General features: G+C 40.8%; 1 protein-coding gene across 1 annotated transcript in view; it reads left to right on the top strand.

Moving 5' to 3' along the window:
• LOC122447590 (ATP-binding cassette sub-family C member 4-like) overlaps positions 1 to 23,661 on the top strand; it is a 134,194-nt gene that overhangs the window by 65,059 nt on the left and 45,474 nt on the right. Inside the window, 5 exon segments of the mRNA XM_043478288.1 lie at positions 3,046 to 3,192; positions 9,552 to 9,631; positions 13,221 to 13,371; positions 22,050 to 22,169; positions 23,332 to 23,442. Coding sequence (XP_043334223.1) covers positions 3,046 to 3,192; positions 9,552 to 9,631; positions 13,221 to 13,371; positions 22,050 to 22,169; positions 23,332 to 23,442 — 609 coding nt within the window.

Here is a 23,661-nt window from a genome sequence, read left to right as displayed (position 1 = left end):
ATCAGCCCCTGGAAATACATGGCTGTTGTCTATTAAATAGATTGCTTTAGCTAAATCATTTATCTATATGGATGGGTAAGGGGATTAGAAATGAATCCCCACCCTGTGGTTCTGGTTGTTCCAATTCAGTCTAAATAACCCCTGGCTTTTATTGATCTTGGGTGAAATCCTCTGGCAGCATGGGTCCCAGATAAAAGCATTATTCCCTTGTAGATATGCAAAGCTCCCCTTTACCGCACTGCTCATCTCTTGGGCTTTACTAATTACCAGAGAAGCTAAGCAGGGGAAATCCAGGGTCTGGGATTAGATTCCTTCTCTTTCTTACCTTGAGATCACAGTGTTATCTCCTCCCCAACTGTGTGATTAGTTTAACATTTGGTGTGCCAGACTAATATTAGCGTGACTGTCTCTATTCACAAGAATGTTTAGAATATATATCGCATTATGTACTTCTTAAAGGGTATCTCACCTAAAATTTTAAATATCTTCTTTATCTATTCATCTGTTGATGGACATTTAGGTTGCTTCCATGCCGTGGCCTTTGTAAATATTCCTGCTATGAATATTGGGGTACATGTGTCTTTTTGAATTATGGTTTTCTCAGGGTATAGGCCCAGTTGTGAGATTGCTGGGTCATATAGTAGTTGTATTTTTAGTTTTCTAAGGAACCTCCATACTGTTCCCCATAGTGGCTGTATTAATTTACATTTCTACCAACAGTGCAAGGGGGTTGCCTTTTCTCCACCTTCTCTAGGATTTACTGTTTGTGTATTTTCTGATGATGGCCATTCTGACTGGGGGTTGCCTTTTCTCCACATTTTCTAGCATTTACTGTTTGTGTATTTTTTGATGATGGCCATTCTGACTGTATTTTTTGATGATGGCCATTCTACAATAATACCTTATTGTAGTTTTGATCTACATTTCTCCAATAGTGATGGTGACCATCTTTTCATGTGCCTCTTGGCCATCTGTATGTCTTCTTTGAAGAAATGTCTATTTAGGTCTTCTGCCCATTTTTATTTATTTATTTATTTTTTTTTCTGATATTGAGCTGTGTGAGCTGCTTGTATATTGTGGAGACTAATCCCTGTCAGTTGCTTAGTCTGCAGTTATTTTCTCCCATTCTCAGGACTGTCTTTCATTTCATTTCATTTATGGTACATATATACACTGGAATACTACTCATCCATAGAAAGTAATGAAAGTGGGTCATTTATAGAGACATGGATGGACCTAGAGTCTATCATACAGGGTAAAGTAAGTCAAAAGAGCAAAACAAACAAAATGCTTATATTAATGGATATATATGGAATCTAGAAAAACGGTACAGATAAACCTATTTACAGGGCAGGAATGGAGTAGAGATGTAGAGAACAGATGTGTGGACCTGGTGAGGGGTAGGGAGGTGGGGGAGATGAACTGGGAGATTAGGACTGACACATATACACTACCATGTGTGAGACAGATGGCTAGTGGGAAGCTGCTGTATAGCACAGGGAGCTTAGCTCAGTGCTCTGTGATGACCTAGAGGAGGGATGAGGGGATGGGAAGTCTAAGAGGGAGGGGATCTATGTATACATATAGCTGGTTAACTTCATTGTACAGCAGAAACTAACACAACAGTGTAAAGCAACTATACCCGAATAAAATTTTTTAAAAAAACTAAATAAAAATTTAAATATCCTCACAGAAAATGCTTTTCAAAGTTTACTTGTACAAATGCTTGTACAAAGATTAACAAAGCGTGTGTTATGTAAAAATCCACTCATTGAAATTTGGCATTTATTTTGTTTACTTGTTAAGAAACTTGAATTCACCAACAATTTACCTTCTGAATTGGTGGACAATGAAAGCTTAGAGAAGAAGGAAGGGATTCTGTTACACATCTATATAGGACAGTGGGCTAAGCCAAATGCCTGTTAATGGAATTCAGGAATTTGAGCAGCTTTCAGAATTTAAATAATACTGGTCAGCTGAATGGAAAAAAGTGCTTGGTGGAATATTTATTATAGAAGTTACCCCAACTCTATTTAGCATTGTGAATTGAAGAGATGTTTAGAGGCTTTTTCAATTTTTATATGCATAGTAGTGTTCATTTATGTTATTGATAAAACATAAATTTGCATGATTATATTTGTTTACAAATGCTTTGGGGTTCTATCAAACACTTAGTGAGAGATTAATTGCTTGTTTAGATTAATTATCTCATGCCAGAATATAATTTGTAGTTTCTTACAATTCAATTATTTAAGAGATTGTCCACTTGCAACTTAACATGGTCTTTTTATACTCTTTACAGTTACTTGGGCCTAGAAGTAGCTACTTTATTTTTAATATTTTAAAATTTTATTAATTTTTATCTCAGTATACTTGCTCTCCAATATTGTGTTAGTTTCTGTGGTACAGAAAAGTAAACCAATAATACAATATCCTCTTTGGATTTCCTTCCCATTTAGGTCACCACAGAGCATTGAGTAGTTACCTGTGCTATACAGTAGGTTCTTAAGAAGCTACTTTACATGGAAGTAAATTTCCTTGTAAATTACAGGGAAATGGTAAATCATTTCTCCTATTCCCTATTAATTCACATGCTGGTACCAAAGCATACCTCACTTTTAGATTGTGGGACATGTTGTAAATAGTGAAATTTGAAATGTGGAGAGAAGAAGGTCAACTACTTTTTGCAATTATCAATCTTGTGAGTTTTTATTAGAACTTGTAATTGAATTAGGAAAGCTTAGAATGAAACTGTAGGTAACATGATATTTTTACCCCTGTGTTGTTTCTATTTAGTGAGAGGAAAACATTGATTTTTATATTCTTCTTTGTAAATGTATTTTGTGAAAGCATTAAACTCTTACAGAATTTACTATATTTATATTTACATATATAAAATTGTATTATTCTATGTGTATGTAAATTTCTATGTAAATTTTACCCATAGAATAAAATGTATTGTATCTTTATAAACTGCCTACTATGCTTTAGCATCGTTGAGGATAAGATAGAGATCTTGTGCTGAGTGATGTTTCTTTATTTCAGGATTAACTGTATCTACCATCCTTTTTGGCATTACAAGGTCTCTGCTGATATTCTACGTCCTTGCTAATTCTTCACAAACTTTGCACAACAAAATGTTGGAGAGCATTTTGAGAGCTCCAGTATTGTTCTTCAATAGAAATCCAATAGGTAAGTCAGACATGAAGCTTCTCAATGAATATGTCTTACTAACACATTTAGTGCCTGATTACATTTTCATATTTGAAAATGGAAATGGAAGATATGCTTGGAAGAAAATCACTGTCCATGTTTTTTCATTTTCTACAAAAAGCTTCATTGATAATTTTTATTGGTAGGAAAAAAATCTGAATATAGGAGCATATAAGCTTTTATTCCAATTTATGCACATCTGTAAAAAAATTAACGTTTACTTTGCAGGATGATTTAGGAGTCCATTGGTTATATATACCCAATATACAATGCAAATGTGTTGAAATGCTTATGACTAGTTGTTGGAACGTTGGCCATGTTACATGGTGTTAAGCTAACTAGGAAGGACCTTCTTCCAGAAACATCTCTGCAGGAGACAGGCTGTGTGTTTCTTTCTTTCACTGTCCATCCATTTCTGGGACCACAGAGCTCTGGCATGTGCTCATATTTTGAGGTTTACCTGAATTGTAATGGAAAATTCATTTAAATGCAAGATCAGTGAAAGGTAAACATCCTTTTCAATCAAATCAACCCTCTAGTTTTACAGTGGCATTTTGGTTACATTTAAGAGGTCTTGTGGTACATAGCAGGTGGATCTTCATTACTAAGTAAGGGTGTCCCTGAAGGTTTCCCAGTGGTTGCTTCCTCCATTCTGAGGCCTTTGACCTGTCTTGCTTTGGAAGGTAGTCTCCTGACCTGGATTTCTATGAACAGTTAGTTCATCAGCATGTATGCCCACTCTGTTCAGTTGGTTAGACTTGTGTTGAGGCCCAGGGCAGCTTTGTTTTTGCAGGTCATGATTGACAGGACCTGTCAAGGCAGGGATGTGACTGGAGAGAGGACAGGAGTTGCCTGGTCATCAACTAGCTGTGTGATCAAGGTCAAAGTAAGTGGATGCTACGGGGCAGGCAAATCTCTAGGCAGGATGTTGTCATGGTTATAAGTATGGACTCTGGAGCCAACTTCCTAGGTTCAGTCCTGGTGCTAGTTACTAATAGTAATAACCAGTTATATTTATGTTAATAGTTACGTGCAAGTTATTTAATTTCTCTGTGTCTCGATTTTCTTACCTATAAAATGAGGATATTATTCACACACTTACCAATATCTTGATTTTGTGGGCATTAAACAGGTTAATATATTCACAGCATTTAGCACACAGGCAGTACCTAATGAACCTTAGTGAGGGTAATGACATAGTGTCTGGGAACTTCCTCTCCTGTGAAATGGGAATAACTGCTGCCCTTCCTGTTTGACAAGGCTGTCGTGAGGATTAAATAAGACTGTTTAGGGCAGCATCTTGTGCAGATTTATTCAACACATGTTGTTTAGTCCAGGCACTGTGTGGAGCACAGGATGGTAAGGTGCAGAGGCTCACACAGATGTCATCATATTATGAAGCCATAGCAAGGAAGTGATTGGAGGAGTCCATGCTATTGTGGCTGTGAAGCCGCTCTACTTTGCCTGTTAATGTGAAAGCTATGGTTATAAATTTGGGAGCATCAAGTCGGACTGAGTTTCTGTTATCACAGCCTCTGAGTGCTCCTGACCACAGTTCAACAGGCTGATGATGACCTGTAGGATTCTCCAGATGCTGATGTATTTATTATTCAAGGATTTGGAACCAAGTTTAAATCTTCAAGGTCACTAATCCTAGAGCAGCAGGCATACCAGTGTAAATATTGTTTCCCCATCCTGTGTCTATTATCAGAACTTCATTCCTTCGAGAAATAGAAGCCCAATTAAGTGCTGCAAAGATACGCCCAAAGGTTTCGGGGCATCACTTATTTACTCTTTTGGTGGCACATTAAGTTGGACTTTTCCCTGTGTTTATTTTCAAAAGTAGAATTTGTAATAGACTGTTTATGGTGTCTTTGTTTCTGGTATGTGATGGCATGGAGAGAGAACCACATGGACTGGTGTTACTTGTTACCAAGTTCAAGCTCACTCTGCTCACCTTACAATGCCAGTAAATCTTGTAGCTGATGTGTTAAAGCAAGAAATAGTGACTTTATTTGGAAACCTGGCAGACTAATGTCTCAAAATAACCATCTTATTGGGGTCTGGATGCCAGGTTCTTTTATAGAACACAGAGGAGAGGAGGCGAGGAAGTAAAGCCATTTACCTTGCAAAATTGGAGGGGATTTGTTAATTTTTTCTTTTCTGCAGCCATTCACAGGTGGTGAGGGTCAGATTGTCCCCTTGTGAGCGGAAAAAAGTCACTTTAGTTTACCTTTGAGGCAGAGGGGCAGGGTTCCCTGACAAAAGCAGTGAACAGCAATGGTCAAAGAAACAGATCCAACATGGAGTCAGTATTGGCTCCTCCTTGTTGCAGTTCCTTTGATGTGCACCTCCCTGGTCTGGGGCCAGTACCCTCTGCTTTCTCATCTTGTGTCTCCTCAGGGTGCACCACCCTTGCAGGGGTGACTGCAGAGTCCTCATGGCTGCAGAATCCTTTGTTTACTGATGTGGCAAGTGGTATTTTAAGTTCACACTAGATACTTAATAGAAATTAGTTCTCATATTCTAATCCTGCATCCTTTATATAGATTGTTGTGGATATAATATTGTTGTGGATTCTGAAAAGGGAAATAAAATCAATGATAAGTGATCCTTAGTCATTTAGTAATATATTTATTTTCCTGCCTACATCCCTCTGATCTTCTTAGATGCTTATTCATAAGTCTGTGCTTGTCACACCTGGTACACCTCTGAAAATAACGACTCTATTAACCCAGTAGTAAACTCACAACTTGGAAATGGTCAAAACTCACAGTTTCCCCAAATGTGGGGTGCTGTGAATGATCTGGAGGGGAAAAAAAAATACAGAGAGGTTATAATTATGTTGATTTAAAGAGTATCACTTGGGAAAACTAATCTTGATAATTAAAGCAAAGTTAGTGTAACATTCAGATTAATTTAGGTATTTTGCAACTGTTTTACCAATTTAGCACTTGGATTGAGTCTTAAATGGGATGGATCTAAAGGGAGGGAACATTCTGAAATCCACCAACCCTTCTTGATACTGCCACAAGATTCCCCTGTTCTTTTAAAAATCAGGGCTCAGTTTCAACTCCCCAGCCACTGCCATTTGGTGGTAGTTTTGTTTCTCTTTAGGTATCATCCTGTTTTCTCTTTCTTTTTACACAGAAATCAGCTTACTTCATTTGAATTTGTAATATATTAAATTTGCTGTTTAATTCTTAAATCAGGTCCGGCTCTTTTGTGGTCCCATGGACTGTAGCCCACCAGGCTCTTCTGTTCATGGAATTTCCCAGGCAAGAATACTGGAGCAGGTTGCCATTTCCTTCTCCAGGGGATTTTTTATTTTTTTTTTTACTTTTTAATTAATTAATTTATTTTTTTATTAGTTGGAGGCTAATTACTTCACAACATTTCAGTGGGTTTTGTCATACATTGATATGAATCAGCCATAGAGTTACACGCATTCCCCATCCTGATCCCCCCTCCCACCTCCCTGTCCACCTGATTCCTCTGGGTCTTCCCAGTGGCACCAGGCCCGAGCACTTGTCTCATGCATCCAACCTGGGCTGTTGATCTGTTTCACCATAGATAATATACATGCTGTTCTTTCGAAACATCCTACCCTTACCTTCTCCCACAGAGTTCAAAAGTCTGTTCTGTACTTCTGTGTCTCTTTTTCTGTTTTGCATATATGGTTATTGTTACCATCTTTCTAAATTCCATATATATGTGTTAGTATGCTGTAATGTTCTTTATCTTTCTGGCTTACTTCACTCTGTATAATGGGCTCCAGTTTTATCCATCTCATTAGGACTGGTTCAAATGAATTCTTTTTAACGGCTGAGTAATATTCCATGGTGTATATGTACCACAGCTTCCTTATCCATTCATCTGCTGATGGGCATCTAGGTTGCTTCCATGTCCTGGCTATTATAAACAGTGCTGCGATGAACATTGGGGTGCACGTGTCTCTTTCAGATCTGGTTTCCTCAGTGTGTATGCCCAGAAGTGGGATTGCTGGGTCATATGGCAGTTCTATTTCCAGTTTTTTAAGGAATCTCCACACTGTTCTCCATAGTGGCTGTACTAGTTTGCATTCCCACCAACAGTGTAAGAGGGTTCCCTTTTCTCCACACCCTCTCCAGCATTTATTGCTTGTAGACTTTTGGATAGCAGCCATCCTGACTGGCGTGTAATGGTACCTCATTGTGGTTTTGATTTGCATTTCTCTAATAATGAGTGATGTTGAGCATCTTTTCATGTGTTTGTTAGCCATCTGTATGTCTTCTTTGGAGAAATGTCTGTTTAGTTCTTTGGCCCATTTTTTGATTGGGTCATTTATTTTTCTGGAATTGAGCTGCAGGAGTTGCTTGTATATTTTTGAGATTAATCCTTTGTCTGTTTCTTCATTTGCTATTATTTTCTCCCAATCTGAGGGCTGTCTTTTCACCTTACTTATAGTTTCCTTTGTCGTGCAAAAGCTTTTAAGTTTCATTAGGTCCCATTTGTTTAGTTTTGCTTTTATTTCCAATATTCTAGGAGGTGGGTCATAGAGGATCTTGCTGTGATTTATGTCGGAGAGTGTTTTGCCTATGTTCTCCTCTAGGAGTTTTATAGTTTCTGGTCTTACATTTAGATCTTTAATCCATTTTGAGTTTATTTTTGTGTATGGTGTTAGAAAGTGTTCTAGTTTCATTCTTTTACAAGTGGTTGACCAGTTTTCCCAGCACCACTTGTTAAAGAGGTTGTCTTTTTTCCATTGTATATCCTTGCCTCCTTTGTCAAAGATAAGGTGTCCATAGGTTCGTGGATTTATCTCTGGGCTTTCTATTCTGTTCCATTGATCTATATTTCTGTCTTTGTGCCAGTACCATACTGTCTTGATGACTGTGGCTTTGTAGTAGAGTCTGAAGTCCGGCAGGTTGATTCCTCCAGTTCCATTCTTCTTTCTCAAGATTACTTTGGCTATTCGAGGTTTTTTGTATTTCCATACAAATTGTGAAATTATTTGTTCTAGTTTTGTGAAAAATACCGTTGGTAGCTTGATAGGGATTGCATTGAATCTATAGATTGCTTTGGGTAGAATAGCCATTTTGACAATATTGATTCTTCCAATCCATGAACACTGTATGTTTCTCCATCTGTTTGTGTCCTCTTTGATTTCTTTCATCAGTGTTTTATAGTTTTCTATGTATAGGTCTTTTGTTTCTTCAGGTAGATATACTCCTAAGTATTTTATTCTTTTTGTTGCAATGGTGAATGGTATTGTTTCCTTAATTTCTCTTTCTGTTTTCTCATTGTTAGTATATAGGAATGCAAGGGATTTCTGTGTGTTAATTTTATATCCTGCAACTTTACTATATTCATTGATTAGCTCTAGTAATTTTCTGGAAGAGTCTTTAGCGTTTTCTATGTAGAGGACCATGTCATCTGGATTCCTTTTACTTCTTTTTCTGCTCTGATTACTGTGGCCAAAACTTCCAACACTATGTTGAATAGTAGTGGTGAGAGTGGGCACCCTTGTCTTGTTCCTGATTTCAGGGGAAATGCTTTCAATTTTTCACCATTGAGGGTGATGCTTGCTGTGGGTTTGTCATACATAGCTTTTAGTATGTTGAGGTATGTTCCTTCTATTCCTGCTTTCTGGAGAGTTTTAATCATAAATGGGTGTTGAATTTTTTCAAAGTCTTTCTCTGCATCTATTAAGATAATCATATGGTTTTTATCTTTCAATTTGTTAATGTGGTGTATTACATTGATTGATTTGCGGATATTAAAGAATCCTTGCATTCCTTCTCCAGGGGATCTTGACAACCCAGGGATTGAGCTTCCATCTCTTTTGTCTCCTGCATTGGCAGGTGGATTCTTCACCACTGAGCCACTAGGGAAGTCCAATACATTAAATATTTAATAGATGTCTTTTAATAGACATCTTTCTTTTTTTTAAGATTTATTTATATATAGTTGCATTGGGTCTTTGTTGCTGCGCATGGGCTTTCTCTACTTACAGCAAGCAGGGCTGCTCTTCATTGTGGTGCTCCTGCTTCTCATTGCAGTGGCTTCTCTCGTGGAGCTCAGGCTCTAGGCACAGGGGCTTCAGTAGTTGTGCCACACAGGCTTAGTTGCTCTGCGGCATGTGGGATCTTCCTGGACCAGGGATTGGACCTATGTCCTCTGCACTGGGGACACTGTACCACCAGGGAAGTCCCTAAATACATATAACTATATGTATTATTAACGCTATTAAAAATAGTGTTTTGATTTGTTGTGAATTGTTTCCTAGCTGAGGAAATGAGTAATTTCTCATATCCTGTTCTTGTAGGAAGAATTTTATTTTATTTATTTATTTATAGGAAGAATTTTAAATCGTTTCTCCAAAGACATTGGGCATATGGATGACTTGCTGCCCCAGATATTTCAAGATTTCATCCAGGTAATGTACCAATTCTGTTGAGTTCTCAGAGAGAATAGCAGAGTGCCTGTTTCTCAAGGCCATTTCAGAGGGGCTGAGGGTGGGCCTTTCAGCCTGGTGATGTGTCCTGTTACCTTCTGTAAGGTCATGCTTGTGAGAGAGAGGTGTAGCTGTGATTGGGAGGCTGAGTTAACACGAGTAACTCCTGGGGCAGGAGTGGCTACACAGTCACGTCAAGGTTGGTCTGAAGCAGTGACATGCTGGGCAAGTGGTTCTCCCTCTGCTTTCCAGGTGTCTCACTAGATTCCCTTTACTGTGAGCACATTTCATAATACAGAAATAATTACTTCTCATGGAAAGATAGCCTAGATTAACTAAATTATGCATTGTGTCAGGCTTCCCAGGTGGTTCAGTGGTAAAGAACTTGCTTGCCAGTGCAGGAGATGCAAGAGATGTGAGTTCGACCCCTGGGACAGGAAGATTCCCCTGGAGGAGGAAAGAGCAACCCACTCCACTATTCTTGCATGGAGAATTTCATGGACAGAGGAAGCTGGTGGGCTACAGTTCATGGGGTCACAAAGAGTTGGACATGACTGAGCACGAGCTGATACATTGTATTACCACGGAGGACAAATACTTACTGCTCTATTTTATTTGGATAAAGCCAGGTGTGGTTACTTACAAAGAGAAAAGTGGTAAAAATAAGGTGAAATTCATACTTTAGCAAGGACAATGTTGTTGTTGTTTAGTTACTAAGTTGTGTCCAAGTATTTTGTGACCCCCACGGACCATAGCCCGCCAAGCTCCTCCATCCATGGGATTTTTCAGGCAAGAATGCTTGAGCAGATTGCCATTTCCTTGCCCAGGAGATCTTCCTGACCCAGGAATCAAACCCACATCTCCTGCACTGGCAGGTGGATTCTTTACCACTGAGCCACCTGGGAAGTCCAGCAAGTACAATAGAGAGCAGTTATTGAAGATACGAAGACTTTAAGCCAGTAATTCAATTCCACGATCAAAGCCATCTCATAAAATGTCTTTTGTTTTTGTAGGCAGTTTTTCTTTTAACAAGTTGATTGCTCTGTCTTAAGGGGGTCTTAAAAAAAAGAGAGAGAGAGCTACAGGGATACTGTCTATCCAGCCTTTGTTTTGTCTGCGAATTTGAGGCTCTAAAGAATGATGTTGGGTCATCTCAGCTCTCATTTCTTTGTTCAGTACTGTTGCTCATGTGGAGTGTTTTTTTCTGTTATTTAATATTGTCAACTTTTTAGTGATTAAATCTGTGGGGGATTTTCATTTTCTTTCCAATTGTTAATTTCAGAAGTGAAATGCATTATCAAAAGCTGAGCACAGAAATGCAGCAGTCAATATCTGACTGCAGACGGTGTAGCTTGTGGGCATGGCTTTCACTGTTACCAGTGTGAATTAAGCTGAGATTTGGAGGCAGAGTGCTTTTACTGCAGAGATGTCTGTTTGTTCTTTTTTTTTTTTTGTCTCTTCCGCAAACTTATTTTATTTTATTTTTTAATTTATTTTTTCATTTATTTTTATTAGTTGGAGGCTAATTACTTTACAGTATTGTAGTGGGTTTTGTCATACATTGACATGAATCAGCCGTGGATTTAGCAAACTTATTTTATAAGCGCATCCTGCTGAGTTTAACTACATAGTTTATCCCCAGAAACAAATCTTCCCTAAAAACAGTGTTATATTTTAACAGTGATTGTGAATAACTTTGAACAGATTTTGTGAAAGGCTCTGTATCTTTGTTAATGACAAGCTAGGCCAAGGTTGGGTTTCCTCCGTGTGCTTAGTATATGGTCAGTTAGTGGTCATAATCAGAATAGTCACATATTTTTGCATGACATATAGAAGGACAGAGATAGATGCTACCTGATTTCTGTAGGATCCAGTCTCAGTAATGAGGAGATAAAATTCTAGTCTCACTGATTTCCAATCCCAGCTCTGCCCTGTAGTTCAATTATCTTGAAGTTGAAGGTGGAGGCGTCCTGCAGGTCATTGGAAGTAAGAGTCTGGTGTTCGAGGGAGAGACCTGGGATGAGCAAGGAGCCTGTGTATTTTCCACTGAGCAGGTAGTAGCTGAATCCGTGAAGATGAAAACCCAGGGAGAGTGAAGCACTTTTAGGGGTCAAGATAAGAAGGCTGGATACTCAAAGAGAAAGCAGAGAGAAAGGGGAGGAGAGGAGAATACAATGAATAGCAAGGGAGAAAGGAGGAATTAGGTTGGGGAGCCAAGGAAGGATGAGTCTGTTCAACTCAAATAACAGGGTGAGTCCCTGGAAAATTGTCAGTTGATTTCAAATCAGGAGGCTTCTGGTGACTCGCGGAATAGGCTTCAGATGGGAGGAGGCCAGACTGCAAAGGGCTGCAAATCCAGGAGGTGTGAAGGGAGTTGAGGTGAAGACAGGCTACTTTTGGAAGGAGTTTGACTGAAGCAGGAGAGAGGTCCATCTGGAATGTAGGGTCTGAGGATATATTGCTGGTTGTTTGGATTTTAAGTTTGTGAGTTAGGTGTGTGTGAGGTGGTGAGGATATTTCCCTCTCTCCCTTCTTCCCTTCAACAAACGGGATAGATTTGAGGTCCTGAGGTACAGGTGTGAGTCAGGCCTGAAGCCCTCCCCTCCTGGGTGTCCTCCAGTCACCCAGGGGAGGGAGACATCTAGAAACTCACCCCTTGATGCTTCTGGACTCCTAATTGTGGGAGCTCTGTCAAAAAATAAAGATCATGGCATCTAATCCCATCACTTCATGGCAAATAGATGGGGAAACAATGGAAACAGTGACAGAATTTATTTTCTTGGGCTCCAAAATCACTGCAGATGGTGACTACAGCCATGTAATTAAAAGACATTTGCTCCTTGGAAGAAAAGCAATGACAAACCTAGACAGTGTATTAAAAGCGGAGACATTACTTTGCCAACAAAGGTCCATCTAGTCAAAGCTATGGTTTCTCCAGTAGTCATGTATGGATGTGACAGCTGGACCATAAAGAAAGCTGAGTGCTGAGAAATTGATGCTTTTGAACCGTGGTTAGGAGAAGACTCTTGAGAATCCCTTGGACAGCAAGGAGATCAAAGCAGTCAATCCTAAAGGAAATCAACCCTGACTCTTCATTGGAAGGACTGATGCTGAAGCTAAAGCTCCAATACTTTGGCCAGCTGATGTAAAGAGCCAACTCACTGGAAAAGACCCTGATGCTGGGAAATATTGAAGGCAGGAAGAAAAGGGGATGACAGAGGATGAGATGGTTGGATGGCATCACTGACTCAATGGACATGAGTTGGAGCAAACTCTGGGAGATGGTGAAGGACAGGGAAGCCTGGTGTGCTGCAGTCCATGGGGTCACAAAAAGTCAGGCTCAAGTTAGCAAGTGAACAAGAATACTGAGAAAGTTCTTATCATAGTGTTTGGTTCATATAATAAACATCATGAGGACCTCCTATAGTTTTATTTCTTAGGATGCGAAAGCATTCCTTACTGTTTCAACAAGTCTTTCGAGCGAAGGAGTTTAATCCTAACAAAACAGCCCATTAAAGTTTGAAAAGTGTCCTTCCTAAGGAGCCCTCTGTATTTATTTTTGCGATTTCAGACATTTCTACTTGTGATTGGAGTGATGGGTGTCATGGTGGCTGTGATTCCTTGGGTTGCTATACTTGTGATTCCCTTCGGCATGATTTTCTTTGTTGTCCAGTGGTATTTCTTAAGGACATCACGAGATGTGAAACGCCTGGAATCTGAAGGTGAGTACTGGGGCTCTCAGGTTGGGACGGCAATGCAGGCTGGCTTCCATTTATGCTGTAATTAACCATACCCCTGAAATTCCAGAGAGTCTATCTTCAGGAATTTCTCACTAGTTGACGTTATGTAATTGAATGTGATGGCCACTGTGAGTCAGTGTGGCCCTTAACAAGTCAGCTGCAGCTTTGCATTTTAGCACAAAGAAGATGAATGTGAGCACAGTGAGGACAGGGACCATTCTGTCTTGTTTATGACATACTGCCTAACAGATTATCCACTCTATAAATACTTTCCTTAAAAATGAAACATTTCATCATGTTGGAACTAATGTAGAAGGAAAATGGGAGTTTTTCTTCTCCTGAAGATGACATTTTTTCTTCTCCTACTAGAGATGACAAGGATAGTAAAAGATTAAGAAAAGGAAAGGAGACATTAAGGAAAGGTATGTCAGAAGTGATATATTTGAAAAATGCATTCATTTACATGTCCAAGTAAGTTGCAACTGTTAAATGTATTGAAAAGATAAATCCTATTATTTTCAGCTTCATTCTTTATCATCACCAGTATTTGGAGTGATCCCACACTGTTTGTGGTTCCTCCTTTCTCAAAACTTCTCATATAAATGATGCTATATGGGAATAGCTCTATGAGATACGATATGAAAAACATTCCCCTAGGAGGACCCAGGACGGGGAATTTGTTTGGTAGGCATTTGGTTTATTATCCCAATCAGTTTCCTACTTGTAGAATAATGAGGGACCGGAACTTCTCTGGTGGTCCTGTGGATAAGACTGTGCTTCCAATGCAGGGGGCACAACTTCAATCCCTGGTTGGGGAACTAAGATCCCACACAGTGCAGCCAAAAAAAAAAAAATAATAATAATGGAGAATGCATTTTATGATTAATCCTTCTATAGGTAATCAAGGATATGAAATAATTGAATTTATCTGATTATTAATGTACATATTTCATCAATATTAAAAAATAAAAGTAGAATTGTTATATATTTTTTAAAAAGTTATAAGAACTATAGCCAAAAAATAAGGAAGGAAGATGTTTATATCAGAGAATAATTGTAATAATAATCATGAATAATTGTTACAAATTAATACCGACTTAACCTTCTAGAAACCAAGCCAAGAGGAGAAGAATATGAGTCCCATTGTTCTTTGTATCTACCAAGTGTAAAAAAACCTAAGTTCATCCAGTCAAAGGAGATTTTTCCCTTTATTGTGGCATTTGTGTGCTTTGTTTTTAATAATAAAAAATGCTTAAGAGATACTTATTCTAATTATTTGCCGAAAGGATAGTGATCATCTGTTTTATAAAAGCTTTAGAAGTTTTCACTCATCAAGAGAACTAGCTGAACTCCTGTGAAGTCTGGTCTTGTGAGGTGTTTCAATGGATGGGGAGCAGTGGAGTCCAGGTGTGTGGCGTTCTGCTGATGTGACTTGGTAGCACGGTAGGACCTGGAGAGGCAGAAGAGGAAGTGATGAGCTCTATCCAGTCTTCTGTGTAGACAAGGCTTCAGATGTTTATGATTTGAGGGTGCACATGAGCTGGAGTCATTCAATAGTCTTGTTGGAAAAAGCAGATCTCTGGTACATTCAAAGAGGGGTTATTCCAGAAGGAACATATGATTAAGATTTCCTCTCCACACAGAAGTGGAGTGAAGGGCACCTCCTGAGGCCTTTTTTATGAAGAAGCAGTACAGGATTTTCTCAGTGTTTCATCTGAAGAGTCTGAAAACTTTGGCCCCATCCCTGTGGAATAATGGAGTTTTTGGTACCCTAGTAGGCTGCAGGAATGTTAGACTGTAAATTCAATCCAGATACCCCCTCCTCCACACCCCAGATAACCACATGTGGTGGCTAGTTGATTAGAATTGTCTATGTTCTCTCTCTAGGTGGTGTGTCTGTGCCATAAATAATAACACTGCTGTTTTCTCTAAATAGTAACTGATAGTATATCTTAAGGTCACTGCTGGAACCACCAGCAAAAGGAAGGATACCATACATCTGTTTTGTAAGGACATCTGTTTTGTAAGTTCACTTGTCTGACTGCTGTGGCCAGAAGGCATAAACCTGCTTCTTCTTTGTGCTCTGAAGGACTACTGAAGTCCTGAGGTTTTGTTTCAGATCCTGCTGCCTAGTTGCCTCTAGAAGATTAGGCTGACATTTTCATCTGAATGATGAATATGCAGCTGATTATAATGGGTTTATTGAGAACATTTTTGCAAAATTGACCATAGCAATAGTCACAGAGCAGTGCATAAAACCTAGATGGCGTTTGATTGTGTTTCTCTAGCCAATTCTTTTTTGTTTGTTTTTAAACTTTTTATTTTGTATTGGAGTATAGCCAATTAACAAACAACGTTGTGATGGCTTCAGGTGAACAATGAAGGAACTCAGTCATACATATACATGTATCCATTCTACTCCAAACCCCTCTCCCATCCAGGTTGCACTTAACATTCCATGTGCTACTTAGTAGATACTTGTTGATTATCCATTTTAAATACAGCACTGTGTACATGTCCATCCGAAACTCCCTATCTTTTCTCATTCTTCCCCCGGCAACCATAAGTTCGTTCTCTAAGTACACAAGTCTGTTTATGTTTTGTAAGCTCACTCGTATAATTTCCTATTAGATTCCACATATAAAGGATTTCATATGATATTTCTCCCTCTTTGTCTGACTTCATTCATGTGACACTCTCTAGGTCCATCCATGTTGCTGCAAATGGCATTATTTCATTCTTTTTAATGGTCTGGTCCACTCCGCATTTAGCAGTGCCTGAATGATGAAGTCACATGCAAATTCTGTTTGAAAGGCTGCTGTGATCAACTAGCAATGTCTGCCACAGGCTTTGTTTGCAGTGGGTTAGCACATTGTTCAGGTGTATTCAGACCATGGATCCTTAAGTCTGCTGTTTTAAGATGTTCTCATACAAGATTCCCAGGAACTTTGTTCAATCTCTGGTGCTTAATAAGACGTACGGTAATGGCAAAGGCTGTTAGTTATTAGCTGAGTTAGATCTGGGAGTTTTCTGAATATAAATAATGAAGTCTGAAGAAAAATGCATGTATTCACACATGGGCATCCTTAACCCTGATTATTCTCCCTCAGAGACACTGCAGCTGTGAATAAAAGCCCAGCCTTGGGAATAAGGGGCTTCCAAAGAGTTGGTCACGACTGAGAGACTGAACTGAACTGAACTAGGTGGCGCTGGTGGTTAAGAACCTGCCTCTCAGTGTAGGAGATGTAAGAGATGCAGGGTTGATCCCTGGGGTGGGAAGATCCCCTGAAGAAGGAAATGGTAACCCACTCCAGTATTCTTGCCTGGAGAATTCCATGGATAGAGGAGACTTGTGGGCAGCAGTCCATAGGGTCATAAAGAATCAGACATGACTGAAATGACTTAGTACACAGGTACAGACTTGGGAATAAAACAGAGTCGGGTCTGACATCTGCTCTACCACTTAGGTAGGTTAACTTATTTAATCTTGGGCAGTGAGTGTTCTAAATCTCTCAGTTTCTGCGGTATGAGAATTTCTTGAGTTTGACACTTATAAAGTACTTGCAGGCCACTGCCAAAGACACCAGACCTTGAACAAGAAGAAATAAGAAAATATTAACAACTAGTGATGTGATCTGGAGAAGGCAATGGCACCCTTCTCCAGTACTCACGCCTGGAAAATCACATGGACGGAGGAGCCTGGTAGGCTGCAGTCCATGGGGTCGCTAGGAGTCGGACAACTGAGTGACTTCCCTTTTACTTTCCTGCATTGGAGAAGGAAATGGCAACCCACTCCAGTGTTCTTGCCTGAGGAATCTCAGGAACGGGTGAGCTTGGTGGGCTGCCGTCTATGAGGTCGCACAGAGTCGGACACAACTGAAGCGACTGAGCAGCAGCAGCAGCGGTGATGTGATCACTCACCTAGAACCAGACATCCTGGAGTGTGAAGTCAAATGGGTCTTCGGAAGCATCACTACAAACAAAGCTAGTGCAGGTGATCGAGTTCCAGCTGAGCTCTTTCAAATCCTAGAAGATGCTGTTAGTTTGCTGCAAACTCAATATGCCAGCAAATTTGGAAAACTCAGCAGTTGCCAGAGGACTGGAAAAGTCAGTTTTCATTCCAATCTCAAAGAAAGGCAATGCCAGAAAATGTTCAAACTACTGCACAGTTGCACTTATTTCTATGCTAGTAAGGTAATGTTCAAAACTCTTCAAGGTAGGCTTCAACAGTACATGAACCAAGAACACCCAGATGTGCAAGCTGGATTTAGAAAAGGCAGAGGAGCCAGAGATCAAATTGCCAACATCCGTTGGATCATAGATAAGCAAAGGAATTCCAGAAAAACATCTATTTCTGCTTCATTGACTACATAGAAGCCTTTGGCTGTGTGGGTCACAACAACTGAAAAATTCTTGATGAGATGGGAATATCAGACCACCATACCGGCCTCCTGAGAAACCTGCATGCAAGACAAGAAGCAACAGTCATAACTGGACATGGAACAACAGACTGGTTCAAAATTGGGAAGGAAGTACTTCAAGTCTGTACATTGTCACCCTGCATATTCAACTTACATGCAGAGTACATCGTGTGAAATGCTGGGCTGGATGAATCACAAGCTGGAATCAAAATTGCTGGGAGAAATATCAACAACTTCAGATATGCAGGTGATAACCACTCTAATAGCAGAAAGCAAAGAAGAACTAAAGAATCTCTTGATGAAGGTGAAAGAGGAGGGTGAAAAAAGCTGGTTTAAAACTCAGCATTCAAAAAACTAGATCATGGCATCCAATCCCATCCCATGATGGGGAAAACTCAGCATTCAAAAAACTAGATCATGGCATCCAATCCCATCCCATGATGGGGATCCCATATGGGGAAAAAGTGGAAACAGTGACAGACTTTATTTTCTTGAGCTCTGAAATCACTGTGGATGTTGACCATGGTCATGAAATTGAAAGATACTTGCCCTTGGAAGAAAAACTGAAAAACCTAGACAGCATATTACAAGGCAGAGATATCAGTGGTCTGTATAGTCAAAGGTATGGTTTGTCCAGTAGTCATGTATGTATGTGAAAGTTGGACCATAAAGAAGGTTGAGCATGGAAGAATTGATGCTTTTGAACTTTGGTGCTGGAGAAGACTCTAGAGAGTCCCTTGGACAGCAAGGAGATCAAACCAGTCAATTGTAAAGGAAATCAGTCCTGAATATTCATTGGAAGGACTGATGCTGAAACTGAAATTCCAATACTTTGGCTACCTGATCTGAAGAGCCAACTCATTGGATAAGACCCTGATGCTGGGAAAGATTGAAAGCAGGAGAAGGGGATGACAGAGGATAAAATGTTTAGGTGGTATTACTGACTCAGTGAACATGAATTTGAGCAAACTTCTGAGAGAGAGTGCAGGACAGGGAAGCCTGGCGTGCTGTAGTTCTTTTGGTCACAAACAGTCAGACATGACTTAGGGACTGAACAACAACAACTAGCAGGTCTCACAGAGCATGAATGATAACCTGCAGGAAGGCTGTCAGCCCAGGGTCCTTGCATGCAATTCCCTCCCTCCCCCTGCCAGGGAAGTTGTGCTGGCCTTGTGGGGTTTGTTCCCAAGTGTCCTCAGGGTTGTGGAAAATGTAGCTGTCAGTCACACGAAATGTAAAGTTACACGTGTCTGTGACTGCTGAGTGATGCCATGTCTGTTACATATCTGCTTCAGGACAGTGAGCTCAGTGTTTGTGGGAAAAAGGATGTTACATTGGGCAACATAATACCAGAGCCTTGACATCCTCTCTTCCCCTGTATGAGTTAATTGTCTTTGCAGACCCTCCCATTCACTCATCCTGGCATCCTGCTCAGCCCTAAGTGGGGTTTGAAAGAAACAGGATGGCTTTTCACAGGTGTGCGTTCCCTCTGGCCCACTGTAACTCTTGGGCATGAGGTGAGGTATGTGGTAGGATGTTTGGTTCCCAGGTGTTCAAGGCTGAGATGACACCTGGTTTCTAAAGTCGACCCTGCCCACCATCCCTGCTGGAATCACTTGCAGCTTTGATCTCCCGACAGAGAAGCAGGTGAGGGAGGCCTTGCTGAAGAGTTCATTCCAGGACTGTCCCTGGGTGAACAGTCAAGTCTGCTTCCTGCTCAGAAGCCTTGTCTGTGATGAGTAGTGTTGATGTCACCACATTTGTTGTGGAAATGAGAGTGGTTCTAGTGAGTTTTCTGTGCCCTCTGGAGCTGGACCCTTGGCATCCTTCTGACAGGGTGATGGCCCCAGAATTCACCTGCATCATCCCTGTGAGCACCCTGCTTCCAGACTGAGTCCTGGGGTTGGACTGGGACACCTGCTGGGGTGTTGAAAAGGCCTGAACAGAGGTCCCAGCCTCTCTTATTTGGAGCTTGAGCTCAGTCTGTGTTTGTGTTGCTCTTATAAGGGCAAAGTTATAGGAAGCTAAAATAAAATGTTATTCAACTTAATGAAGACAGAAAGCAGTGTGGATGCTGAAATGAGAACACAGGCACACAACTGTATGATCAAACGCACAGCACCACTGAATCACTTTCAGGTCTTTGCCTGAACAACGTATAAAGGGGACATGTTTGATCAGGTTCAGAGAAGGTTTTCCCTTTAAGTCAGTGTCACAGGTGGGGCCCTAATAGTTAGGATTCCTGGTCAGACACCCCCAGGTGGAAAGAGCCCCAGGGTCCAGTGGATGGTCAACTGCCTCCAGCCCAAGCTGTCCTCCCCCAGCCAGGGGTTCCCACCCTCTGAGCTCCAGTGCCTCACAGGAGGAAGCCTGCTCCTTCCTTGCTGGTAGAACCAGGGACCCTAAACATTGAGAAGGTTCTGTGTCTTTGCCCCCTTGTACCCCAGCCCCCACCCCCACTGCAGTGCCCATGTGCACTCTGGTACTGACTACACTGTCACCCAGACAGACATTTGGATGTTTGGCTAAAGAGTCAGGCCCTGAAAATAATTTGGAGTTCTCCCCCTTGACTTTTTTCCCTTTCATTTTATAAAATTTCCATAGCTTCCTGTAAGATAAGTGATCTTAACTTCCTTTAAACACCCAGGTTTTACTAACAGCTCTTCTCAGGAGATGCACAGGTAACAAGGTGATGTCGATATTTCCTGCTGATAAAACACAAGTTATCACTCATCCCGGACAGAGGTCACAGTGTCACAGTCTGCCACTGACAACAGCAAGTTACAGCCTCGTTCACGGTGGGGAATGAGAACCCTGAGGGGTCCTCCCTGCCCAGCAGCCTGCAGCCCACCTGTTCCCTGATGGGCAGGAGCCCGACCCTGGAGCTCGTGGTCAGTGTGCTCCTAGAGAAGATGACAGGAAACGAATGACCAGTCAGGTGACACCAGACCCCAAGCCACATGAAGTCACTCAAAAGAGAATGGACATCAAGGCCACTGTTGGATTCTAAAAAGGTGGTGTGAGTGTCACATGCCACAGTGACCTCCAAACACCAGGACATGTATCCAGCAGGCAGTTATAAAAACACCCATCAGGTTCCCGGAGTGGAAGTCAAGACTGTTCAGACTCCATCTGCTGGGTCCTGTGGGCACAAGGGCGGTGAAGTACCGGGTGCTCTGTGATCACACAGAGACTCCTGGTGCAGGTGCGGGGAGAGTCCCAGGATGGGGGAGACGGCAGACTGTCTGCTCCCTTACTCGTCTCCCCCTGTCCTGGGTCTGGCTCTGGTCCAGGGTGGGGGATGTACTGACTCTATCCCAGCCCTTAGGCTACTTGTCTAAGGTGGAGACAGCACTCAGGTAGCTCATCAAAATTCAGTGTGGTGAGGACTGTAATGAATTAAATTTTGGAATGCCACTGACTAATAAATTAGTGAATAATTACTCAGTGATGAAAAAGAATGAAACACTGCCATTTTCAGCAACATGGATGGAAAGAATATTATTCTTAGTAAAGTAATTCAGAGAAAAACAAATATGATACGTCATCACTTATACGTAGAATCTAAAAAGTAAAAGACTATATACCAAACAGAAATAGACTCAGAGATATAGAAAACAAAGTTATGGTTACCAAAGGGGACTGGAAGGGAGGAATAAATTAGGAATATGGGATTAACAGATAAACACTACCATGTCAAATAGGTAAGCAACAAGGATTGGCTGTAAAGCACAAAGGATTTTATTCAGTATCTTGTAATAACCTATAATGGAATATAATCAGAAAAAATTAGTGACTCACTGTACTATATACCTGAAACTAACACATTGTTATAAATCAACTATCCTTCAATATGTTTTAAAAAACACTGTGAACAATTTCCACATAGAGAGATGCCAGAAGAATTTGGAGGGAGGTGTATTTGAGAGGACCTTGATGAATTAATTAATAAAGAGTTCCTTTACATAAATCTAGTTTCAATTTGAATTTGGTCAAAGGTGGGTTCAAAGAGGATCCTTAATTTCCAGGTTGTTAAAGTGAAGGTTGGTGTGAACAGGAGTTTGAGGGTCACATGGAGGATCCTCTCCAAAAGGGGCAGCTTCCTTCCCTAGGCAGCCCTCTAGGAAGCCCTGGGTGTGCCCTTTGGCAGGACATGTGACCACAGAGCCTGGGAGGCAGTGGTTTCCTTGTATCCAGTCTTCCTAACTTTCTCTTGTTTGTCTGTCTCTGCTTCCCCAGCACAGAGTCCAGTGTTTTCTCACTTAGCATCTTCTCTCCGAGGACTCAGGACCATCCGGGCGTACAAAGCCGAACACAAGTTTCAGAAACTGTTCGACTCACACCAGGATTTGCACTCAGGTCTGTCAGTTTCTGGAGATGATTTCAAAGGATGAGATCTGCTGCCTTCTGAGGGCTGACCTTCTTCTCAGGTGGCCTGGCTGCTCCCACCTCTCTCTCTGCCACCCCCCATCCCCCTCTGCACACCTGTCTCCCCCACCCCTTCCTCTCAGCATCCCTCTGTGCGCCCCTCTTCGCCATCACCCCCTGCTTTTCTCCCCCGCCTTGTTTGCATTGTCCTTCGTCCTTCCATCACTGTGCCCTATGGTTTTCTCTTTCTTTAGGGCAGGAGTTATGAAACTTCTTTTTTTTTTTTTGTAAAGATCCAGGTAGAATATATTGTAGACTTTTTGTACTATACTGTCTCTATTGCAGCTACTTACCTTTGCTGTTGTAGCACAAAGACAGGCAAAGGTAATATGTCAGCAAATGGCCATGGCTGTGTTCCAGTAAAACCTTACAGAACCAGGTGGTGGCTGTTTTTGACCCACAGGCTTTAGTTTATTGACTCTCCTCTCAGAGTATGCAGGGTGGCAGATGTGATTGAGGAATATAATTTCCTGATTTGCCACCCACTTCATCATACTTTGTATCAGTGAATTTTTTTCTAGGAAGAAATTTCAGAATTCCCACTAAGTCTGTAAAATTTTGGCCTGTCTCTAAAATCTTTATTCTGTTTTGAAGATAATGACTGCATTTAAAAAGCCGCATGCAGATCCTGTTAGCTGATGGTCCTTTAGATATTGGCTCCTAAAAGTAGACACATGTAGGGTCGTGTGATGAGTGCAGAAGGTGCTGGAAACAATGTGAGCTATGCTGTCTGCTATCAGAGAGCTGGGAATAGTCGACATGTGAGAGGATGACCTTCATGTTGAGGTCTAGCACTGCCGGAAATGTGTGGATTAGAATTTTTTCCCTCTTTTTCCTTGTGATTGTATTTCTGTTGATAACCAGTGAGTTGAAGTTTTCAGTGCATGCTTCTCACAAAGCCACTGGACAGATTCTATATGTGCTATATGTTGTCTTTGTCAGAACCTAGCTTTCTGGAATCTTCAGTTTCCTTGAATGTGTAACTTTGCTGTCCCCTTGTGTAAATGCTTAACTAAGCAAAATGCTCTCCTTCATTAGAAGCAGCTAACATGGTTTTTATGTTTATTCATTATATTATGGTTCACAAATCCAGAGGCTTGTTTCCTGCTTTTGACGATGTCCCAACAGCTCACTATGTATCTGGATGTCATCTGTGCCATCTTTGTCACTATTGTTGCCTTTGTGGCCCTGATTCTGGCAGATAGTAAGTAAATCTGAATAGTTATGAAATGCTTACAGTTTATAGCTTCATTTCCAGTTATTAATTTAAACTCTTGCCACTTGTCTAATATATACTCTTTGATTCTAATGAATTGTATTAAAGGTTTTGTAGCATGTGACTCCACAGCGTGGTCCATGTGAAGTCATTTGCATCTTGATGAGAACTTTTATCTTTTTTTCCATTTATTTATTTACAGTAGAT

Source organism: Cervus canadensis, chromosome 9 (genome assembly GCF_019320065.1).
Source record: "Cervus canadensis isolate Bull #8, Minnesota chromosome 9, ASM1932006v1, whole genome shotgun sequence".
Lineage (NCBI taxonomy): Eukaryota > Metazoa > Chordata > Mammalia > Artiodactyla > Cervidae > Cervus > Cervus canadensis.
This window is presented reverse-complemented; position numbering and strand designations above follow the sequence as displayed.